The sequence below is a fragment of the Hyposmocoma kahamanoa genome, unplaced genomic scaffold, assembly GCF_003589595.1.
Source record: "Hyposmocoma kahamanoa isolate Upper Pololo Valley unplaced genomic scaffold, ASM358959v1 202, whole genome shotgun sequence".
Classification (NCBI taxonomy): Eukaryota; Metazoa; Arthropoda; class Insecta; order Lepidoptera; family Cosmopterigidae; genus Hyposmocoma; species Hyposmocoma kahamanoa.
Window position 1 is genome coordinate 8876526 of NW_020653726.1, and position 19532 is coordinate 8896057.

Below are 19532 nucleotides of genomic sequence, written 5' to 3' on the forward strand. Positions count from 1 at the left end.
CATCTATACGATGTTTAATCACCAAAACGAACAGTTTTTTTTTATTTTCTCAATAATTATTGTCAAAGAAGTAAGTTAATAGTATATTTTTCGTCTTAATTATTCTACAGATAGGGAAATGGACTAAACTAATGAAACTAGTTACCAAAATTCCCGCCATTTCAATATTCATTCGTTAAGTTATTATCACAAAGTCAATCACACAATTGATTGAATTGAATAACAATTTCTTTTAAAATAAAAAATCTGCTATGATAAATTTTGATAAATCTGTAATCACATTAAGTAATCCAATAAAATTTTAGGTAAAATGCAACTTTTGTTGTTTACTTTTTTACGCGCCAAACAACATTAGTTGTTTTCTAACGTTCGAAAAGTTTTCCCTTAGAGGACGATAAAGCAAGTTTTCCCCATGTTTTATGTTGAAATCGAAATGTATGATAATGCTAAATGTGTGATAATGCTAGAGAACATTTTTTTCCTGTGAAATTTGTTATTTATCTGTTGAAATAACTACGACTTCACCACGTCACGTCGTTCGTCACAGATTCCTCATCAGCCCACTACCGAAATTTGTCCATGTCATTATGAAAATCTTCAATCTGGGGCACAGTGCGGTAATTTTTCCGAAAAATTTCAAATAGGTAGTGGTAATTTTTCAGAGAACCGAAAGATCGGAAATATGTGAAAAATTGGAAAATATTATCTTAAACGCTTAGAAATATCTTCTCAAGTTTTATTTAGCGTGAATTATAAAATAAACTTGTATATATAAAAACCACATATAGAAAAACTAGATTTAAAATGATTTCGCATAGCGAAAAAATGCTTTTCCGTCATTTTCATTCAGTAACTTCAACTTTTGTCACGTGTCAACGTTAAATGTGCAAAAATTAAAGGAAAAATGTTGGAAAATTTTTTTTTTTCAGAAATAGGATTTTTCTAAATGGAAATTTTTCTATGATTTTTTTAAATTTATTAAGGCTTTGGCAAAGCTATCAGCCTGAACATGAAGTTTAAATATGTTTCTGTAAATATGGCCGCCACAAAGATGATAGGCAATTTGAAACGGCGTGCTTGGATTGACTCGGGATTCCTTAAAACGGGCCGATACGGGTATTTTAGTTCGAGATTCGTATAATTTCGCGTTTTAATCTTCGATTAAGGCACAATAGCACTATCTTATTCCACTTTAAACTAGATTTCACAATATAATTGAAAGTCAAATTAAAAACGATACTTTTCCCTCCAAAAGCTCCAGAGCGAATCCTTTTTCTATGATCCAACACTCTGGCGTAGATAATAGAAGAAAAGAAAACTTTTATTGCTGCCATCGAAATTATGTAACGAAAATACCCGTAAGCAACGTGTCAACTCCAAAATGTCAAACGTCATTTTGACATTTTGACGCTAACAACGTATACTTCTGACGATACATTAAGAAGGAATTAGGAATTACTTTCAATTTATGCACTTTCTTTGATATTTGACAAAATCAACAATTTTATGTTAATATTGATAATTTAATGGCAGTGTATTCGATAGGCCACAATGACGACTTTACGTGAACGCCAACTCAGTAAGTATTACCAACTTTGAGTTTTCTTCAACATGATCAATTAAATCATTTTGCACTGTTGTTACGTCTGCAGATGCCCTGAAGCAGATGCTAAACCAGAACCAGCCTCTGACGAAAAGTGTAGCAACAGAACCTATATGGAAAGTGCTTATTTACGATAGAGTTGGCCAAGATATCATTTCACCACTCATCTCTGTCAAGGAGTTGAGAGAGTTAGGCGTTACCCTTCATGTGTGAGTTCCAAACTTATATAAATATAATATAGCCGTAATATTAACGTTTTTTTTATAGTTAAGTTCTATAAAATGTTATAGTATATGTTCAACATAATAAAAAATGTATTATTGTATTGATAAACTGTAAATAAATTACAGGCAACTACATTCAGACCGTGATCCAATCCCTGAAGTACCAGCAGTATACTTCTGTGCCCCTTCAGAAGAAAACTTGGGACGTATATGTCAAGATTTAGACAATGGACTCTATGACCAATATCACTTGAACTTCATTTCGCCTATTACACGGCAGAAACTGGAGGATCTTGCGGCTTCAGCCATACAGTCCAACTCTGTTATTAACATTCACAAAATATATGACCAGTATTTGAACTTCATCTGTTTGGAGGATGATTTGTTTATTATGAAGCATCAACAGTCAGATTCTCTGTCTTATTATGGTAAGTGGTAAATTCATAATTTCCAACATTACTAGAGTTAGTTTGAATACACACAGAAATAACTTTTATCAAAATAATCTTGTATAAATAGCAGGCGACCATAGGCAGCATTTATAAAGGTAATAAATAAATTACTATAATTTTCTCACCCATTGTTCATTTTGTTTTTATCTGCATACAAATTGTTAATACTACATTCTATTGATTATTTCCAGCTATTAACAAAGGAGACACAAAAGACACTGAAATGGAAGCAGTAATGGACAATATTGTGGAAAGTTTATTTTCAGTTTTTGTCACATTAGGTAAGTCCTACTTTGCAACTCAAATTCCAGAATGATAGAATCTTATAATTTCATAAGGTATACATGTATACACAACCATGGTCCCCTAGAGAATATACCTACTCGTTCTTCTCATGGGTATCTGCCTTACAAATGAGTAGTAGAGTTTAATAAGTTTAACAGTAGTGGAGCTCATTGTGAAACAGTTCATCCAGGGAAGTACTGCCGTCAAGCATTCATATGAGCATTACTGCATTCCAGTTTTGAACGGCAAGGGTGCTGCTTCTGATGAAATTATAGGCCCATGAGATGTGTCAGCTTATATATCAGGGTGACAGGCACAGTGGCAGTGCCGGCCAAGTCTTTGCGGTTTAAAGGTCCTATGTAACACTGCAACTGCAATAGGCAGGTGTGTCGCTTACCACCCGGTGCACAACTTGTTGGTCTCGTCACTCAGTATCTTAAAAAAAAGGTGACAGTTTCAACAGTAACTTGCTTACCTGTGAAATAAAGATGTATTTCAATTTAAATGATAAGAAGCAATACAGGTGAAGCTATCATCAGTGCAATCTTTTATAGAACTAATTACTTCAAATTATATGTACAAATGTGACACTGGACTGAAAAGACAATAATAAAGTCTTTCACTTCATCACAGTTGGCTGATATAATTATTGCCACTATTACTATTACCATTTTGGCACAATAATGTGGTTTATCAGTACTTCGTTATCTCTGACTATACAACATTTAAACCAGTTTCTTACTCATTCTTACCAGAGGAATCTTTACGAATTAGTACTGTTAAATTAATGTGACAATTTCAAGCAGGATGCAAAGTCATAATTATCATTGAAAATTATCACAATACTTTTCTTGATAAATATACCTTGATGATGAATTAGCTTTATATTTATATAAAATTAATTAGAACAACAAAATGCTACCGCTAACAACCTTGTGGCATGTGTTTGTTTCAGTGATGTATCCAAACATGTCAAATGTCAATGTCAAATAAAATATGAAGCAAATGGTTTTTTCCCATAATTTTTTTCCATCATCTAAGGGTTTTCCCAAAGATTTTTTCACTTTTTGCCATTTTTAGTCAAAAATTTAAGTGACCAAACTATGAATCAACATGAATAATTATTGGATAATTCAATTAAATAAAAATTGATAATTTCGAACCCTGGGGGGCTACTTTCGATCTCCGTCCGACATCCGTCCGAAACAATTGCTGTCAAATAAGTAATATTCGACAAAATTAAGAAACAAGTATCCAGTATGAATCTTGATTCGTATCACGCGTCGTTTCATTTGGTCAAGTATTGCTTATTTGGCAGTATTTGTTTCGGACGGATGTCGGATGGAGATCAAGAGTAGACCCCCTGATCCAAGTGTCATTCTCACACACAGTCACAGAGTGTCATCTGGGTAAGTAAAATTGATTTTGATGATGATTATGATTCCGAGTTTTGTAAGGTCTATGTACAGGTAACCTTGGAAAGATTTAGTACATAACAAAGATACATTTTGGAAATTAATTAGTTCAGTTCAAGATGGTTTTTTAGAGCCATGTAAAAATTTTCTTGTCATAAGCAAGATAAAATAGTTTAATTTCTTAATTTTTAGGTAATGTTCCTATAATAAGAAGCAGTAAAGGCAATGCTGCAGAAATGGTTGCCAAAAAGCTAGACAAGAAGTTAAGAGAAAACTTATGGGATGCTAGAAATAATCTCTTCCATGGAAACACTGGCCAGTCTGGCTCCTTCAGCTTTACGCGGCCCATGCTCATCTTGCTGGATAGAAATATGGATATGGCCACCCCTCTACATCACACTTGGACATACCAGGCTTTAGCGCACGATGTGCTAGATTTGTCTTTGAATAGGTATGTTTTTTGTGCAGGTTATTGTTTTTATACTTTTAGAAGGCATTGACAAAAACGATGTATATACAGGGTTACAGGAAAAGTCGTGCTAGATCCGTTAAGGGCGTGGAGTACTCATCATTTCTGACTTATTTTACTATGAAACACCCTACCCTAAACTTAACCCTTTTCGAGATATTTGACTTTTATTTTTTTTATTCAAAATTATCGATTTTTAGGCTACTAAATTTAATTTTGTTTATTTTGTGTGTCTTATTATAATTATTGCATTTTTACATGTGTGATAAGATGCTTTAGGAACTCAATCATTAAAATAGTGAATAAGTTTATTCAATACGCCGTAGTAGAAAAGAGAAAGTTAAGAAATTAAAAAAAAAATTAGAAAGTTTATTTTTCTCTAAGGGATATCTAAAAAAAATATTATGGCAGTTGATCGGCAGATAAGTTATAAAATATCTACGTTTCATCAGCTATCTAACAAGGTATAATATAATAATAATAAATAACGCACACACTCAACATAGCCCCGCACTAGGGAAACCCTGTGTCGCGGGTGCCATGGACACACACATAGACAACCACAAATTACACCCAAACTCACGAGAGAAATAATTGTAGGCCATACAACTATTTCTCCCGGCCCGGGAATCGAACCTGGGACCTCTGCGTGGCAGTCCGGCATGGTAACCGTTCGGCACGGAGGTATAACAATCTAGGGTTTTATTTAAATGCATTGAAAAAACTTGGTTTCATAGGCGATAGTGGAGGAGAAAATTAATACTTAGCCCTTAAAAGTATAACAAAACAATAGGTAAGCATGCAAAGTATTTATTAAATCAGGTTTTCACACAACTTTTTGTTATTCTACAGTTCATGTTCAACATGGCCGCCTCTGTTTCTAATACATTGTCGCATTCTTCTACGGAGACCAGTCTTCACTACTCCAGTGGTCAACGTTGTCCTCATTTGATTTGCTGCATCCACAATCCTTTCTTTTAACTCTTCCACAGACGAAACTGGATTTGACTCGCTGTAGACAAGACTTTTCATGCGCCCCCACACATGAAAATCCATGGGGGTTAGGTCCGGACTTCTTGCTGGCCATGGCAATGGCCCACCTCGTCCTATCCATTTGTTTGGATAATTTGTGTCCAGCCAGGCTCTGACACTTCTCCTGAAATGGGCAGGGCAGCCATCATGTTGGAACACATGTCCCTGATCAAGTTGAGTGGCAGATCATCCAGCAAATCACTCAAGTCTCCTCTCAAAAAAATTTCGTAACTTTCCCCATTTAGATTGTCCGGGAGAAAGTAAGGTCCAATCAAATGATTGGAGATAATACCCATCCACACATTCACGCTGAATCTTCGTTGGGAACCCTTCACTCTTTTCTTATTGGGATTCCTAAGTTCTTTTGGGGCCCAGTAATGCGCGTTGTGATAATTAGTTATGCCATCTTTATCAAATTTGGATTCACCTGTCCACAAGATATTTCGTAGAAAATCTGGGTCTTCTACGTCAGCATTTAGCATAAATCTGCAGAAGTCCAACCTTCTCGCGGGGTCTCCTTCTTCAATAGTGTGTACCGGCGTGTAATGGTACGGGTATAGGCCAGCAGTATGCACTGTAAACCACACACTCCATTGCGAAAGTCCCAGATCACGGGCAAAAATATTAGTGGAAGTAGTCGGATTCGCTCGAAAGCGTTGCACTATCTCATTGTCCTGTTCTTCGTCGTCATTAATTCGTGGTCTGCCCATGTCTGTATTTCGTCTCAAAATAGAGCCAGTTTCTCGAAGTCTCCGATAAACTCTGTCAAAAACAGCCACATCCGGCACTCGACGACCGGGGAATCGAGCTATGTATTCGTTGCGAGCTTGCGCAGACACACAATCGCAGTATCCGTAACAAATAAGCATATCAGCATATTCCTCAGGTGTGTACGACGTCATCTTCAACACTTCCGTAGCACAAGTACAAATCAAAGTCCGGTTAACAAGCACAGTAGTCACAAATCGGAAAAAACAGTCCAGAATCACAGCCAAGTCAAGAAAAAGAGCAAAACGATATCACATCTACTATGTACGAAGCACAAAAGCAGACTGACAAACAAAACAATATCCCGTGATATCTCTACAATATTTTTTCTTTCATTCGCACCTACATAAACCGTCGCTTGTCTCACTCGCACAAGACTTTTAGTTGGGATGCTCCACGTAGCAGTTCTAACGGTCCCGCGCCTATTGTCCTTAAGTTAAGACGCACTGTGCGAGAAAAAAAAAAGTTTTTCCACGAAATGCAATACAAATCCTAGATTGTTATACCTTGTTAGATAGCTGATGAAACGTAGATATTTTATAACTTATCTGCCGATCAACTGCCATAATATTTTTTTTAGATATCCCTTAGAGAAAAATAAACTTTCTAATTTTTTTTTTAATTTCTTAACTTTCTCTTTTCTACTACGGCGTATTGAATTAACTTATTCACTATTTTAATGATTGATATATTCATCTTTTATTTTATGTGAAGTGCAGTGCATAGTTTAAATAGCGATTGTGTCGCTTAAAATTTTTGATTATTCAGTTATAAGTAGCCAGTAACTTATTAACAACACAAGTGTATACTGATAATATTATTAATAACTTTAAACTATAGACGCCATGTAAGAAAATGCAAACTTATTTGTGTTGTTTATTCTTCTTCCTTTTGCTTATTGGCGGTGCCTTAAGTATTTCACCAGTATCGCTTAGTAATTATAAATATATTGTAAAAATAATGTAAATAATATCATCGCCAATGTCCAGTTTAATTTAAGCTTATTGTTATTTTTGTGTTTTGTGAAATACAATGTTAGTTTATAAGAGTAAATGCATATCTTTATTATTTAATATTTTTCTCATAATATTAATATGTCCATTTTTTATATCTCTAGGGCAGTTGTACCCGAAACTTCCGGTGCGGCGCTAGTACCCGGACAGAAGGTGAAAACCAGAATTTGCGACTTGGATTCTAAAGATCCACTTTGGATGGAACATAAGGGCAGTCCGTTCCCAACTGTCGCTGAGGCTATTCAGGAAGATTTAGACAAATACAGGTATAATCGAAGCCTAATCCTTCGGAAAATCAGCACGTGCAGGCGGTACTACCAGGGGGTCTACTCAAGTCAACGAAAAACTAAATTTTGATCTAAGTTTCACACGTTTCTTACAACGGTTCTATTTCGTTACGAAATTTTGTTCGCACAAAAATTATTTGGCGTTTAGATTTTCCAAATCTACTCTTATTCATGAAACGTCCGAATGAGTTAGAACTGCAAGTTTGAATTTCGTAAGTGTAAATTTTGTTAAAAATGTTATTGAAATGACTGCAAGAATAATATTTTTGCCTGAATATTACAAGAAATGCATAGTGAACCACATATTAAATGTAAAATTTAAAAGTAAGTCAAACAATTATATTAATTTTAAGATAAAGTAAAAACCGTAATTGCCGTAGTTGACATCAAAAACCGACCTACGTAATATTGTTCATTCTATGCATTCATGAAAATTGTTTAAAAGTACCAAACTCCTTGCGAAAATGAATTAGAGTCATTGACTAAACTTCGTTTAAATTTGTTTCGCTTGCGAAGTTTCGTTTTGTTGAAAGAGAGTAGACCTCCTAGCCAAAACGTCATGATAATGGGTTGGTGTGCAAATACCTATTAAATGGATTTTATCGTGTTGTCAAATTCCAGTGATAAACCTGCATTTAAAAATTTCATCATAATAGCTAATATGGCATGCACCGTGACATCACATTTTTGTATCATCGCGAGCGCTGCGACCATAGCTAGATATATAGACCAAGGTCACAACTGATTTTAAAACATTTTGACAGAGCCATTTTCACTTAGAAAAGGTAACCTTTTTAAATTGGCCTCTTTTTAGAAAAACCAAGATAATGTTTTTCCAAGAAGCATGACGTGGAAGGTTTTTATATCATTTTAGTATCTTGATTAGTTGCGCCAACTTTTGTAAGTAGTTGCCATGGTAGTCTAGGTACATATTTTTTACAGTATGGGGTGTCAAAGTACCTTGAAAAAAATCTGCTAAAAATGTCAAGAAAAAAATTAAATACAATATTTTTTTAGCAATTCGGGTTTTCTATTTAGGCTATTTAGGTTACCGTTACAAAAACTAGAACAGCCAGCGAAATTACCAAATTGGTAATTGTAGTTCTTAAAAATGGTGTACAGGTCGTACATTTTCAACATTTTTCATTAAAATGCTTATATCTCAAAAAAACATGACACTGATTTTTCAAATTTTTTTTTTAGGGTTGTTACAAAGTAGGCAACATCCTGTGCCCAGATTATCGTTGAGTTTTGGGTGTCCCACAGTCGATGATTAAACGACAAAGATGCCATATACGCAATTTCATATCCTTATCATTGTTCTTCAAAATGTATAACAATAGTTCATTAGCATATAAACATAAGAACGAATGACGTAGTGTTTTTTCCGATTTTCTGGAAAAATAATGACTTTAAATTTAATTTAATTTAAAAATTAAATTAATTACATAATTACGGCAATCCGCAACGTAGGCTTCATCAGGAAGACACAAATATAAATCAGCAACAGGCTTCGTCACATAAAACTTAACAATGCAATTCGCCAGACTTGGCCATTTTTATCCAACTAGTACAATGAAAAAGGACCGCTCTGAATCTTAGCTGGTTCACACGTCCCCACAACACTGGCAACCACAGCGCTGAATAGCCAACGAAATTTGTTGCACCAAGTAAGATCCATAGCGTGGAAGCCGACGACGCAACTGCCTGATTAAATCTTTGGCCTCCGCACCCCAAGTCCCCGCAGTCTCCACTGCAATTGGCACAAAATCGTACACCGGTTCCAAGGCACTGTACTTGGCATGTTTGAATTTTGCCGCATACTCTGCAGCTGATCCGGCAGGTCTGGTGGTGTTACTCAGGTGGGACGGTGTAAACTAAAGAAAAGCTTCTGCCATGGAACCAGTGTAAGGCCGTCAGGTCTCTTCCCATCGGTACAGCACAGCCCCGGAGGCTCCAAGACAGAAGGCACGTTAGCTAATATCAGAGCCCGGCGAACTAAATCATTTATTGCATGATGTCTTGAAAGCCACCCCGCGCACTTCTAACAACTAATGCCGTGGTGGCCGTTTTCGTCAACCACCGATATCCTCAACCCCACAAATGCAGTGATGCTGTACACAAACCTTACATCCTAACCGTAAAGCAACGGTAATTCACAATTAATCATTATCTAGCAGAGTGCCTAAATGGGGAGAAGGCAATGCCTGCTACCACACTCCTAATTCAGGCTTAGTTGCGGCCCTTAGACGCGCCACGTTAACATCCAATGCCTCGTCCAATAACAATGAACTTTTTTATTAAAAAATTAAGTGCGTTAAATGCGCACCTCCATCTCAAATAAATAAATAAATATTAGACAACATCACATACGTTGCTCTGATCCCAAAGTAAGTAACTAAAGCACTAGTTTTATGGAAATCAGAAACAACGACTGTACCACAAACACCTAAACCCGAGACAATATAGAAAAATTATTTTGTACATTGACCTGGCGGGGAATCGAACCCGGGACCTCAGAGATGGCGTCACCATGAAAACCGGTGTGCAAGCCACTCGACCACGGCATTCGTCAATCTCATCTGATGGAAAGGGCCGATGAGATCGACGATGGAGCATGCACACCTAAATAATGCCTATTCACTCTCGCTTTGAAAATGCCCATATTACATGTACATTCTGTTCAGGGAACTAATCTGAAGGCAGGGAATCACATTCCATAGCGCGTGGAAGCAAAATTCAAATTATTTCCACTCCCTAGCCATACTCCCTTTTTAAGTTTTATAAAAACATATTCATAGATTTTAAAATTAGGGTGCAAAGAGTTTTAACTTTTTTAAAAAAAAATCTTTCCATTAAAGTAATTCTATATTCGACCTGATATAATTTCCAACGTGACCTGCGTTTTTCCCTTGATCTTCTGGAAAGAATCACAATGTGAGTCATCTTGTGTTAGATTGTAGTTCGACGCTTCTATCGAACATGGCGGTTACAAGAACACCTACTTTACAATGTGCTTACCATAGTACATTAGGGAATAGAAGTTGTATAGGGTCAATTCAAGATATTTCAAAGGGTACACCTACAATGCATATCGGAGGTGGTTATATTTGCAATCGTCTCAATGCCCTTATGCCGTCAGTCTGACAGAACTACGGGCTGTTTAGGGACCCCGCTTACAGCTAGAAAGCAGTCACGGTTGAGTCATTAATAAATCATATATCAGTAGATTTTCGGTAGTCGAACCGTATGAAATACCCATGGCTTTTTTTATAAAAATTTATAGGAGTTCAGAAGCAGAAGTAAAGAAGCTTAAAAGCTCCATGGGCTTAGATGCAGAGAGCGACCTCGCTCTAAGCTTGGTGAGCGATAACACACAACGCCTTACCAGTGCTGTCAACTCCTTGCCACAGCTTATGGAGAAGAAACGGCTCATTGACATGCACACTACTATAGCTACGGGTAATTACTAATTAATACTTAAAACTAATTTACTAATTTTAGCCTTGTCATAGTCCACTAAAACATTTTATAGAAATAAATTATTCTAAATCATATCCGGTACGTCAAGATCGTAGCAAGTGGACGACTGTGATCTCTGCCTACATGAATGGGATAAGGGCGGGAAATGTAATTGAAAGTGTTGCCTTTCGTCAGTTTTGGTAAAGGAAAATGCTGAGTTGACATACTACACGGTACCCCGCAGCACCATGTTACGGGACAAAATCATTATACCATCCAGTCCAACAAAACAAAAATCTGAAATCTGTTACAAATTAAGACAATTATCGAACGTACACAAAGAAAAATTCCTTCGATGTTACTGGACTGAAACCAACGTCTGTTGCCACACCGGACCCACCTCTCTTAACAACTGAGCTACAGATCAAGTCAGCAGATTTTACTAATTTCTCTATGTGCTTGTTGCGTATTCTAGAATTTTTGTTTGTGACTGTTCGATCTTTGTTTCAATAATAATAATAATAATAATAATAGCAAACTAGCGGAGTATTTTTTATGAAAATATTCCACTATTCTATTCTATTACAACACCTTACATCAATCCATATACATCCCACTGCTGCTGCTTAATACTACTATATTATTTACAGCAATTCTGAACGCCATTAAATCACGGCGATTGGATTCTTTCTTCGAATTAGAAGAAAAAATAATGAGTAAAAGTAGCAGTGTTGAATCCAAAGCTGTCATAGACCTAATCGCAGAACCTAGTGCTGGTACTCCTGAAGACAAAATGCGATTGTTCATAATTTATTACTTGTGCTCGACACAAATACCTGAAGAGGAGTATAAAAAGTTTGAAAACGCCCTCCTTGCAGCAAACTGTGATGTGAAACCTATGGCTTATATGAAGAGATGGAAGTAAGTTGTACAATTTAAACGTATCTGCTTTACACAACCTTCTCACTTACTTTTGCTGGGTATGGTAGGGTTACCATCCCGAAATTTCAATAGTCTGGACAAAAAACCTGACATTCGCAAGAAAGCGCTCGGGCAACAAAATTTAGAGTAAATCGTGTTTAACTACAAAATTGCGAGGTGGATATTATACTTTTTTTTATTTTATTGTCAAAATTGATACCCTAAGCCAAAAATCCGGACATATCGCACGTTGAATCGATACTGCTACTAAACGAAAAAGTAATGTTTGGGGAATTAAAAAAAAATTGTATGTAACTTTTTGTGAATCAATTTTGATGATTCTTTTTTGTTGGAAAGAGGGTACCTTTAATTTTAAGAAAATAGTCCACCTCTAAGGGTGCCAAACTAGGTGATAAAACCGGTACGCGCACTTTCCGGTAACTTGGCAAATATATTTTAATAAAACTTGGCAAATAGATGTGATTCCACGAACTTTTGAGGTCGGTTTCTTATTATTTACATAATGTTTACATACATACTTGTTTTGGCGTGTTAAAATGGATTCTCTGTGATGGCTCAACGGATTTTACTCGAGCAAATGAGAATGTTATCGTTATATTATTATATCATCCTAATTGTCAATGTTACCTGACTTAAGTAAGATCAATTTTTGTTTGTTATTGCGCAGGGGCTTCACGAAAATGTCTAACCAGTACGAAGGCGGAGGGACGAAAACAGTGTCTATGTTCTCCAAACTGGTATCGCAAGGATCATCGTTCGTTATGGAAGGAGTCAAGAACTTAGTCGTTAAAAAACACGTAAGTATGATTATCTAAACTTATTTTTTTTAATCTACAGTTGTACAAAACTATCTTGTCCAGTAAATTTTAATCCAAGAGTTATCAACCTACGACTTGCTAAAAATATGTGTAAATAAGATAACTACTTTGCCGTCCATAGAAACTGCCAGTGTCTCGCGCAGTGGAAGTGGCCCTTGGCGGCAGCGGGGGCGAAGGTAGCGCCGAGCTGACGTGGTTGGACCCTCGAACTGCCCGCACTGACGCTGCAGGTCGCTCACGTGCTCAACGACACCCCCCGCCTACTGATGCCGTCGTTTTTGTCGTCGGTGGTGGGAATTACATTGAGTACCACAATCTCCTCGATTTTGCCAAGGTAACGTGAAATAAGATTACCTCACCGACAAAATGTTTAGATCACCGTAATGCCATAGTATAATACGACAAGTAGAGCAACTCCCGTCTGTTTGGCGAGTCAATGCCTGCACTGAGGATATCACATTATTATTTTAGTTGCATCTACAGGTTGTAAACATAATTTGAGAAAATTAAAGTGTTCAACACAGTACTTGGTGTAACGGGGTAGTGTCCGCAACTCGACATCAAGGCGCCTATTTTGCGTGTGGTGGGTACAGGGGCCTACTCATGCCACCCAAGCTCCTCCAGGAATGTCAGCAGCCTCCTCGGTTTGCTGAAGACTTCGGGGAGTGACCTCGGCACTCCAAGGTACTTCGCCCTGTAGTTGGCCACGCCGGAGCACTGTAGTAGGATGAGCGCAGCCGTTTCCTCCCCCTCCATGCACGCTCTGCATAGAGGGCTGTATATGATACCTAAATTGAAAAGGTGTTTATTGTATGGACCATGACCCGTTAGACCGGCAGTTAGAGTGCGAAGTTCTTGCCTTTTGAGTTTAATTAATATTCGAGATACTGACTTTAAGCTTTGGGAGTGCTTCCTCGCCTGTCTACAAACCGTCAGGGTGGTCCATGTGTTATTATGTGAAAATGTTGTACCTTTGTGTATAGTTGTTGTGGACTATTGGTAGGGGAGGGACACTAAGGGTTCTGGTCCTACAGCGTCCGTCTCCGACCCTTTTCTGGCTAGTTCATCTGCTGCGTCATTGCCACGTGAGCCGCTGTTTCCTTTAATCCACTGTAGAGTCACGTGGTTGTGTATACATACCTCCATGAGTGCATGATGGCATTCATAAATGAGCCCTGAGTTTATGTCATACCTGTTCAGTACTGACATGCTGTCGGAGAGTATTCGAATGGAGTGATTCTTTACTCTTCTCGCTATGAATGCTTCTGCCGCCAACTTGATACACATGCATTCAGCCAGGAATACTGTGTTGTTGGTGGAGTGTTGGTGGTGGTTGGTGTTGTTGTGTGTGCTGTGGTCACCAAGCAGTGTTTGATATTGAGGTCTTCTGAGAATACCCCAACACCTGTTCCTGAATTTGTTTTTGATCCATCAGTGAAGACGCGGACCCCTATGGGGTTCAGTCCTTCGTTGGGATCTTGAAACAGTTGTATCTTGTATTTTTTGTCAAAGATGTATTGTTTTGGGATCCTATCCACAGCCGCCTCCAGTAGCAGTTCCTCATTGACAGTGTTATAAAGGATTTCTGTATGCGGAATCCTCAAGTGCTTCCAAAGACCGGCTCTGTTTAAACGCACTGCTGTTGACGCCGCTTTCTGTCTGAAGTACAGTGGGAGGGGTCGCAGGTCCAGCATCGCTTCGAGGACCGCAGTTGGAGTTGTCCTCATGCAATCGGTCGTCGCCATGCAAGCGAGTCTTTGAATTTTGTCCAGCTTGTCGGTTGCGGTCGTCAGTTTGGTTCGTAGCCACTGTACCATCGCGCCGTAACTGATCATGGGTCTTATCACCGCTGTGTAGAGCCATAGTGTTATCTTGAGTGAAAGTCCCCATTGTTTACCTACCATTTTATGGCACTGCCAGAATGTGATAGTAGCTTTTTTAATTTTGTTGTCCAGATGCTAATTCCAGCTCAACTTGTTGTCCAGTATTGCTCCCAGGTACTTGACTTCGGTTGAAAACTGTAGTTCTGTACTGAAGAGTTTGGGTAGTAGGTAGTTACCCAGTAGTCTTTTGTTTGTAAACATGACTAGTTCCGTTTTTGTTGGGTTTACCGACATTTCGTATGCTCTGCACCATCTTTCCACAATCCAGAGTGCAGCTTGTGTAATGTCGCAGTGTATTGGCATAATTACCTGTTACCAGTATAGCTATGTCATTCGCATATTATTATCTTACTGTATAGGAATGTTCTTTGTTTAATTTAATGATGAGGTAATTTTCGACCATGTTCCACAGCAGAGGCCACAGTACCCCTCCATGTGGGCACCCCTTCGCTACTATGGCCCATGGGGTCTCGTTTGCTGTTTTTTTTTTGTTTTAGCATGTTGCTAATCCAGCTGATTAGCATTTCATCCACTTCGTGTCTTCTCATTGCTGATTGTATGCTGGAGAAGTTGGTTTTATCGAAGGCTCTTTCAATATTGATAAAGGAGCCTAGGCAGATTGCTTTGTCTTTGAAGGCCACTTCTATCTTGCCCAAAACGGCATGTAGGGCCGATTCAGTGGATTTGCCTTGGCAGTATGCATGTTGGTTTCCGTGTAATGGTATGTTCTTAAGCGCTCCATCCCTTAGTTCTCTGTCACATAACCTCTCTAATGTCTTCAAGAACGATGTGAGGCCGATTGGTCTGGGACTTCGCGTCAGTGTAGTCGTTATTACCTGGTTTCAGTATAAAAATGACTTTTACCTCTCGCCAGCTGTGGGGCACATAGCTGAATGCTAGACAGGACCGAAAGACGTAAACCAGGCACTGGACCAGTGTGTCCACGCCCCATTGTAGGAGTGCAGGAAATACTCCAGCTTGGCCCGGAGCTTTGTACGGTTCAAAGGTGTTTAATGCCCGTTTTATCTTTTCGTATGTTACTACTTGTTCAGTGTATCGCCAGTTATGAATCGATGTGTCGTAGTTCATTTTTTCGCACCTGTCATCTTGAACGAATCTACATCCTGGAAAATGTGCTTCCAGTAGGGTTCTCTCTGTTTCCACAGAAGAAGTTGTGTATGTGTTGTCTATTTTGCGTATTGAACCTAGCTCACACTCTTCTATACTATTCATGACTTTTTTAGTTTGGATTTGGCCGTCTTGTAGTTATCCCTGTCCTCATCCGCGCATGTGTTCATAGCTCTATTGAAGCGTCTCCTTACCTTTCTTCATAGCCTCTCAAGCTCAGGCCCCCACCAGTGTTGGCGTTGCCGCGGGGCTGACTCACTCAGTGGGCCTAACGGTTTGCATTGTAGGTACAATGCAAAAGTTTAAAAGTTTAAAACTTTATTTTATTATTTATTTTATTTAGTTTATTTTATTAGTTTAAAGTTTATTTAGTTAGTTTAAAAGTTTATTTCAGCTAAGGGACCTCCGTCCCTTAGCTGAAATAAACTTTTCTAAATTGGTTTTGGTCTAGGTTTTGTGCAGGGAATTCCCTAGTTTGAGACCAGGCAATTGGCGTGGTTGTGTAGCGCATATTATATTTTATAACAGTATCGCGGGTTGGTATTTCGATTATAAGAGTATGATTTTGAAATATAAAAATGAACTGAACAATTCTGAATTTAAGGAACTCTCGTTCAAACAACTATAAACCCAACAATAAACACGTCTACTATTTGATGCAATTTTTTTAAACACCGAGCGAACGCTTCAATTCTACATATAATGAATGGTGCGTATGACGACCTACGCTATGTGATGCTAGTGCACCACGAGATTTTGCAAATATGTACGTCCGTACGTGACGCGCGACGGATGCACACATACAAGCCGCACTACTACACTTGTATGGCGTTACACTACGTGTAAATTGCTGAAAATTTGGAAAAATATAATTCAAAGTCTCGTACTGTATTCTACGTTTAAATAAATCTTTTGAAATTTTATTTAGCGTGCAAGTTTGAGTAAAACGAGATTTAAAATGATTAGACAACAGCTAAAAAAGGAATCTTAAGTAAAAAAACTCTTTGTAATGACTCCATCGTTTTCGTTCGTTATCATCAACTTCTGTCAAATGTGGAAAAAACACATACAACAAATAACGCACACACTCAACATAGCCCCGCACTAGGGAAACTCTGTGTCGCGGGTGCCATGGACACACACATAGACAACCACAAATTACACCGAAATTCATAAATGTAAACAAAAATGAAAATTCAACTTTCCAATAAGGATGTATGGAATACACGTTTAGTATAGTAGTTTCAAAATTGCTTAATAGTTGTTGATCAATCAAACATTGTTTAAGTTTAGACCATTTAATACTGAAATGCGAGGTGGCTCCAATTATGTGTCTGGGAGTATATTCCTCCCGGTCCGGGATTCCAACCTGGGACCTCTGCGTGACAGTCCGGCATGGTAACCGCTCGGCCACGGAGGCAGTTATACAAAAAATATAGGAAAAATATTCCTAAATACATTAATTATTTTCGGAAATATATGAATTTTTCAAAATGGAAATTATTCCACGACACAATACCATTATAGTCGTGCTAGAAAAGGTCATGTTTGGTCAGGTTCTAGTCGCAAAAGTCTAGATCTCTAGAACTAGTATATTATGTCAATTATGTAGAAAACTCATTAGTTCGTGATATATTATAGAAAATTTGTGGATGCCTTCATTTCCGCTTGTTCTTTGTGGGATTGCCAAGCTGTACCACTTTACAAAAATATTTGGAAAAAATTTCAACCATATTTAATCTTCTCATTCAATTTACATAACACATTTATTTCCATTAATTCGTTCGCCATTCCGACATACGACCATCACACCACCTATCGACTGTATTGGAGCCTCAATATGACAAAACCTGTAAGACAAAACCTGTGTAGAGAAACCTTTCTCTTTTTTAGCGACTCTCAAAGCATCAAATAATTGAAAGAAAAGATTTTCTTCGTGGTGAAGTATATCTTTTTTCAAAATTTGAAATGATATTGTATTTTCTGAACAAACTATTGTCTATTTTTATGCGGCCAATAATAAACTATGATATTTTAGGTGTAATCAGCTCTAAGCTAGATGCAGTGGTTCCAGAGATTGAAAAAATGTTCCTCCGTAATAAGGTTATCCCAGCGCGCACTTAAATGTCCTATCGATTTAATCCTTTTTGTAAATCTATCTAAATCGCGACTTTTTTTAGCGCAGTCAAGTGAAATGCTGTGGTTCTCAAAATTGCCACGATGCCACCAGAATTAGCTTGCGCCAGATTGGAAAATAAAATAGCCTTGTGGTTTTCAATATTTTTATTTATGAAACCAAGTGACGGGACGAACAAGTTGCCCACCTGGTTGTAAGTAACTCGCCTGTCCATAACAGTTGCAGTACCACTCAGTGCTTTAAATCGCAAAGGTCTGAGGAGCACTACCACTACGCCTGTCACCTTGAGACATAAGTTGACAAGTCCCATGTGCGTGTTATTTCACCAGCGCACCGTTATACCCTTCATAAACCGGAACGCAGTAATGCCCATATCAGTGCTAGGCGGTAGAATGGGTAAGGTGGCAGTAAGGTCGAACTCTTTCACAAGGAGCTCTGCTGCTACTGAATAGTCTCACAATGAGAGGGCTTGGCTGTAGCTACCCCTAAAAGCTCATGGTAAATTTCAAATTAAATTTCACACATAAATTCAAAAAACTCAGTGGTGGAAGTCCAGACTCGAACCCACGACCCTCTGCTTGGGAGGTGGCAAGTCAAACCTTTAGACTACCACGTGGTTTTAAAACGACCGACTTAAAACGGTTCTTTTCACCTGATTAATCAAATTTATCGGGTATGGTGACGCTACAAACCACCCGCTATGCTGCAATACAAAGAACATCAGGTGCATTCTTCTTGTCGTACCGATGGCATACGCTATGCTTGCCATCGTGGTGAAAGGATTTGCCAGTCGGCGTAAGGTGCTCGCCTAAAAAAGCACCTCGTGTGAGGAGACTCCTTTCGTGCACAGGTACATAAAATGTATGTTTTTGTATTACCTTGTTTCAGCAACAAGCGGCTGGCGGTACATCGCGTAAGATCGTCTACGGTGCCACAACGCTGCCCAATGCTTCACAATTCCTAAAGCAACTCTCACTGCTTGGCGAGGAATTACAGTGAACATTCCCATCCGAATATATATTATTTAAGATATGCATACACTGTAATATATAAAATTATGAATTTTTAAATTAATTCAATTGTAAGTTATTCTAATACTTCAATTTTGGGAATCAAAGGAGTAAAAATGAAAGATATATGTCAACAAGTTGGCATTTTATTTACAATGACATCGAAAATATAGCTAACATCTAACAATCTACTAATAAATTTTGATTGTTTTGAACAAGAAGTATAAAATCTAAATCACAAGATTAGTAAGTATTTCAGTAATAATCAGATCTTGACCCACAGTATTATGCAACGTTCCCGATTCTGCCATGTAAGTGAATCCATCAGCAAAATGTTTTTCACAACCAAATACCATAATAGCGGAGAAAATCACTCGGTATAAAAAACAAACTTGTCGACTTATTTTATCCCAGCCCTTACGCTATTGTGCTAAATAGAAATTAAAATATGTATTTATTTAAAATAATATACGCTTAAATAACTCTCCAAAAATAGTGTTGTGTTCTGCAAACACTTGGTATTAATAGTACAGTAATGGATAAAGGAATAGATAGCTTTGAGTGAAAAGGAACTTGAACATCATACAGTTAGCACACGTGTGCT

At 37.9% G+C, this 19532-nt stretch overlaps 1 protein-coding gene across 1 annotated transcript; it reads left to right on the plus strand.

The window, feature by feature from the left end:
• The first annotated feature begins 1495 nt into the window (after nucleotides 1-1495).
• LOC113226927 (protein sly1 homolog) lies at nucleotides 1496-19077 on the plus strand. The gene is made up of 11 exons (XM_026459735.1): nucleotides 1496-1579; nucleotides 1653-1812; nucleotides 1954-2255; nucleotides 2471-2560; nucleotides 4172-4430; nucleotides 7366-7527; nucleotides 10835-11010; nucleotides 11661-11931; nucleotides 12620-12749; nucleotides 12892-13104; nucleotides 18807-19077. Exons 1-11 carry the CDS (start codon nucleotides 1552-1554, stop codon nucleotides 18915-18917), a joined length of 1902 nt encoding a protein of 633 aa, XP_026315520.1. The 5' UTR covers nucleotides 1496-1551; the 3' UTR covers nucleotides 18918-19077.
• Nucleotides 19078-19532: the final 455 nt, after the last annotated feature.

Coding starts and splice junctions, on each gene's coding strand:
- LOC113226927 (XM_026459735.1), top strand. CDS start 1,552: ATGACGACTTTACGTGAACGCCAACTCA. Junction 2,256..2,470: donor AGATTCTCTGTCTTATTATG/GTAAGTGGTAAA, acceptor GATTATTTCCAG/CTATTAACAAAGGAGACACA. Junction 7,528..10,834: donor GAAGATTTAGACAAATACAG/GTATAATCGAAG, acceptor AAAAATTTATAG/GAGTTCAGAAGCAGAAGTAA.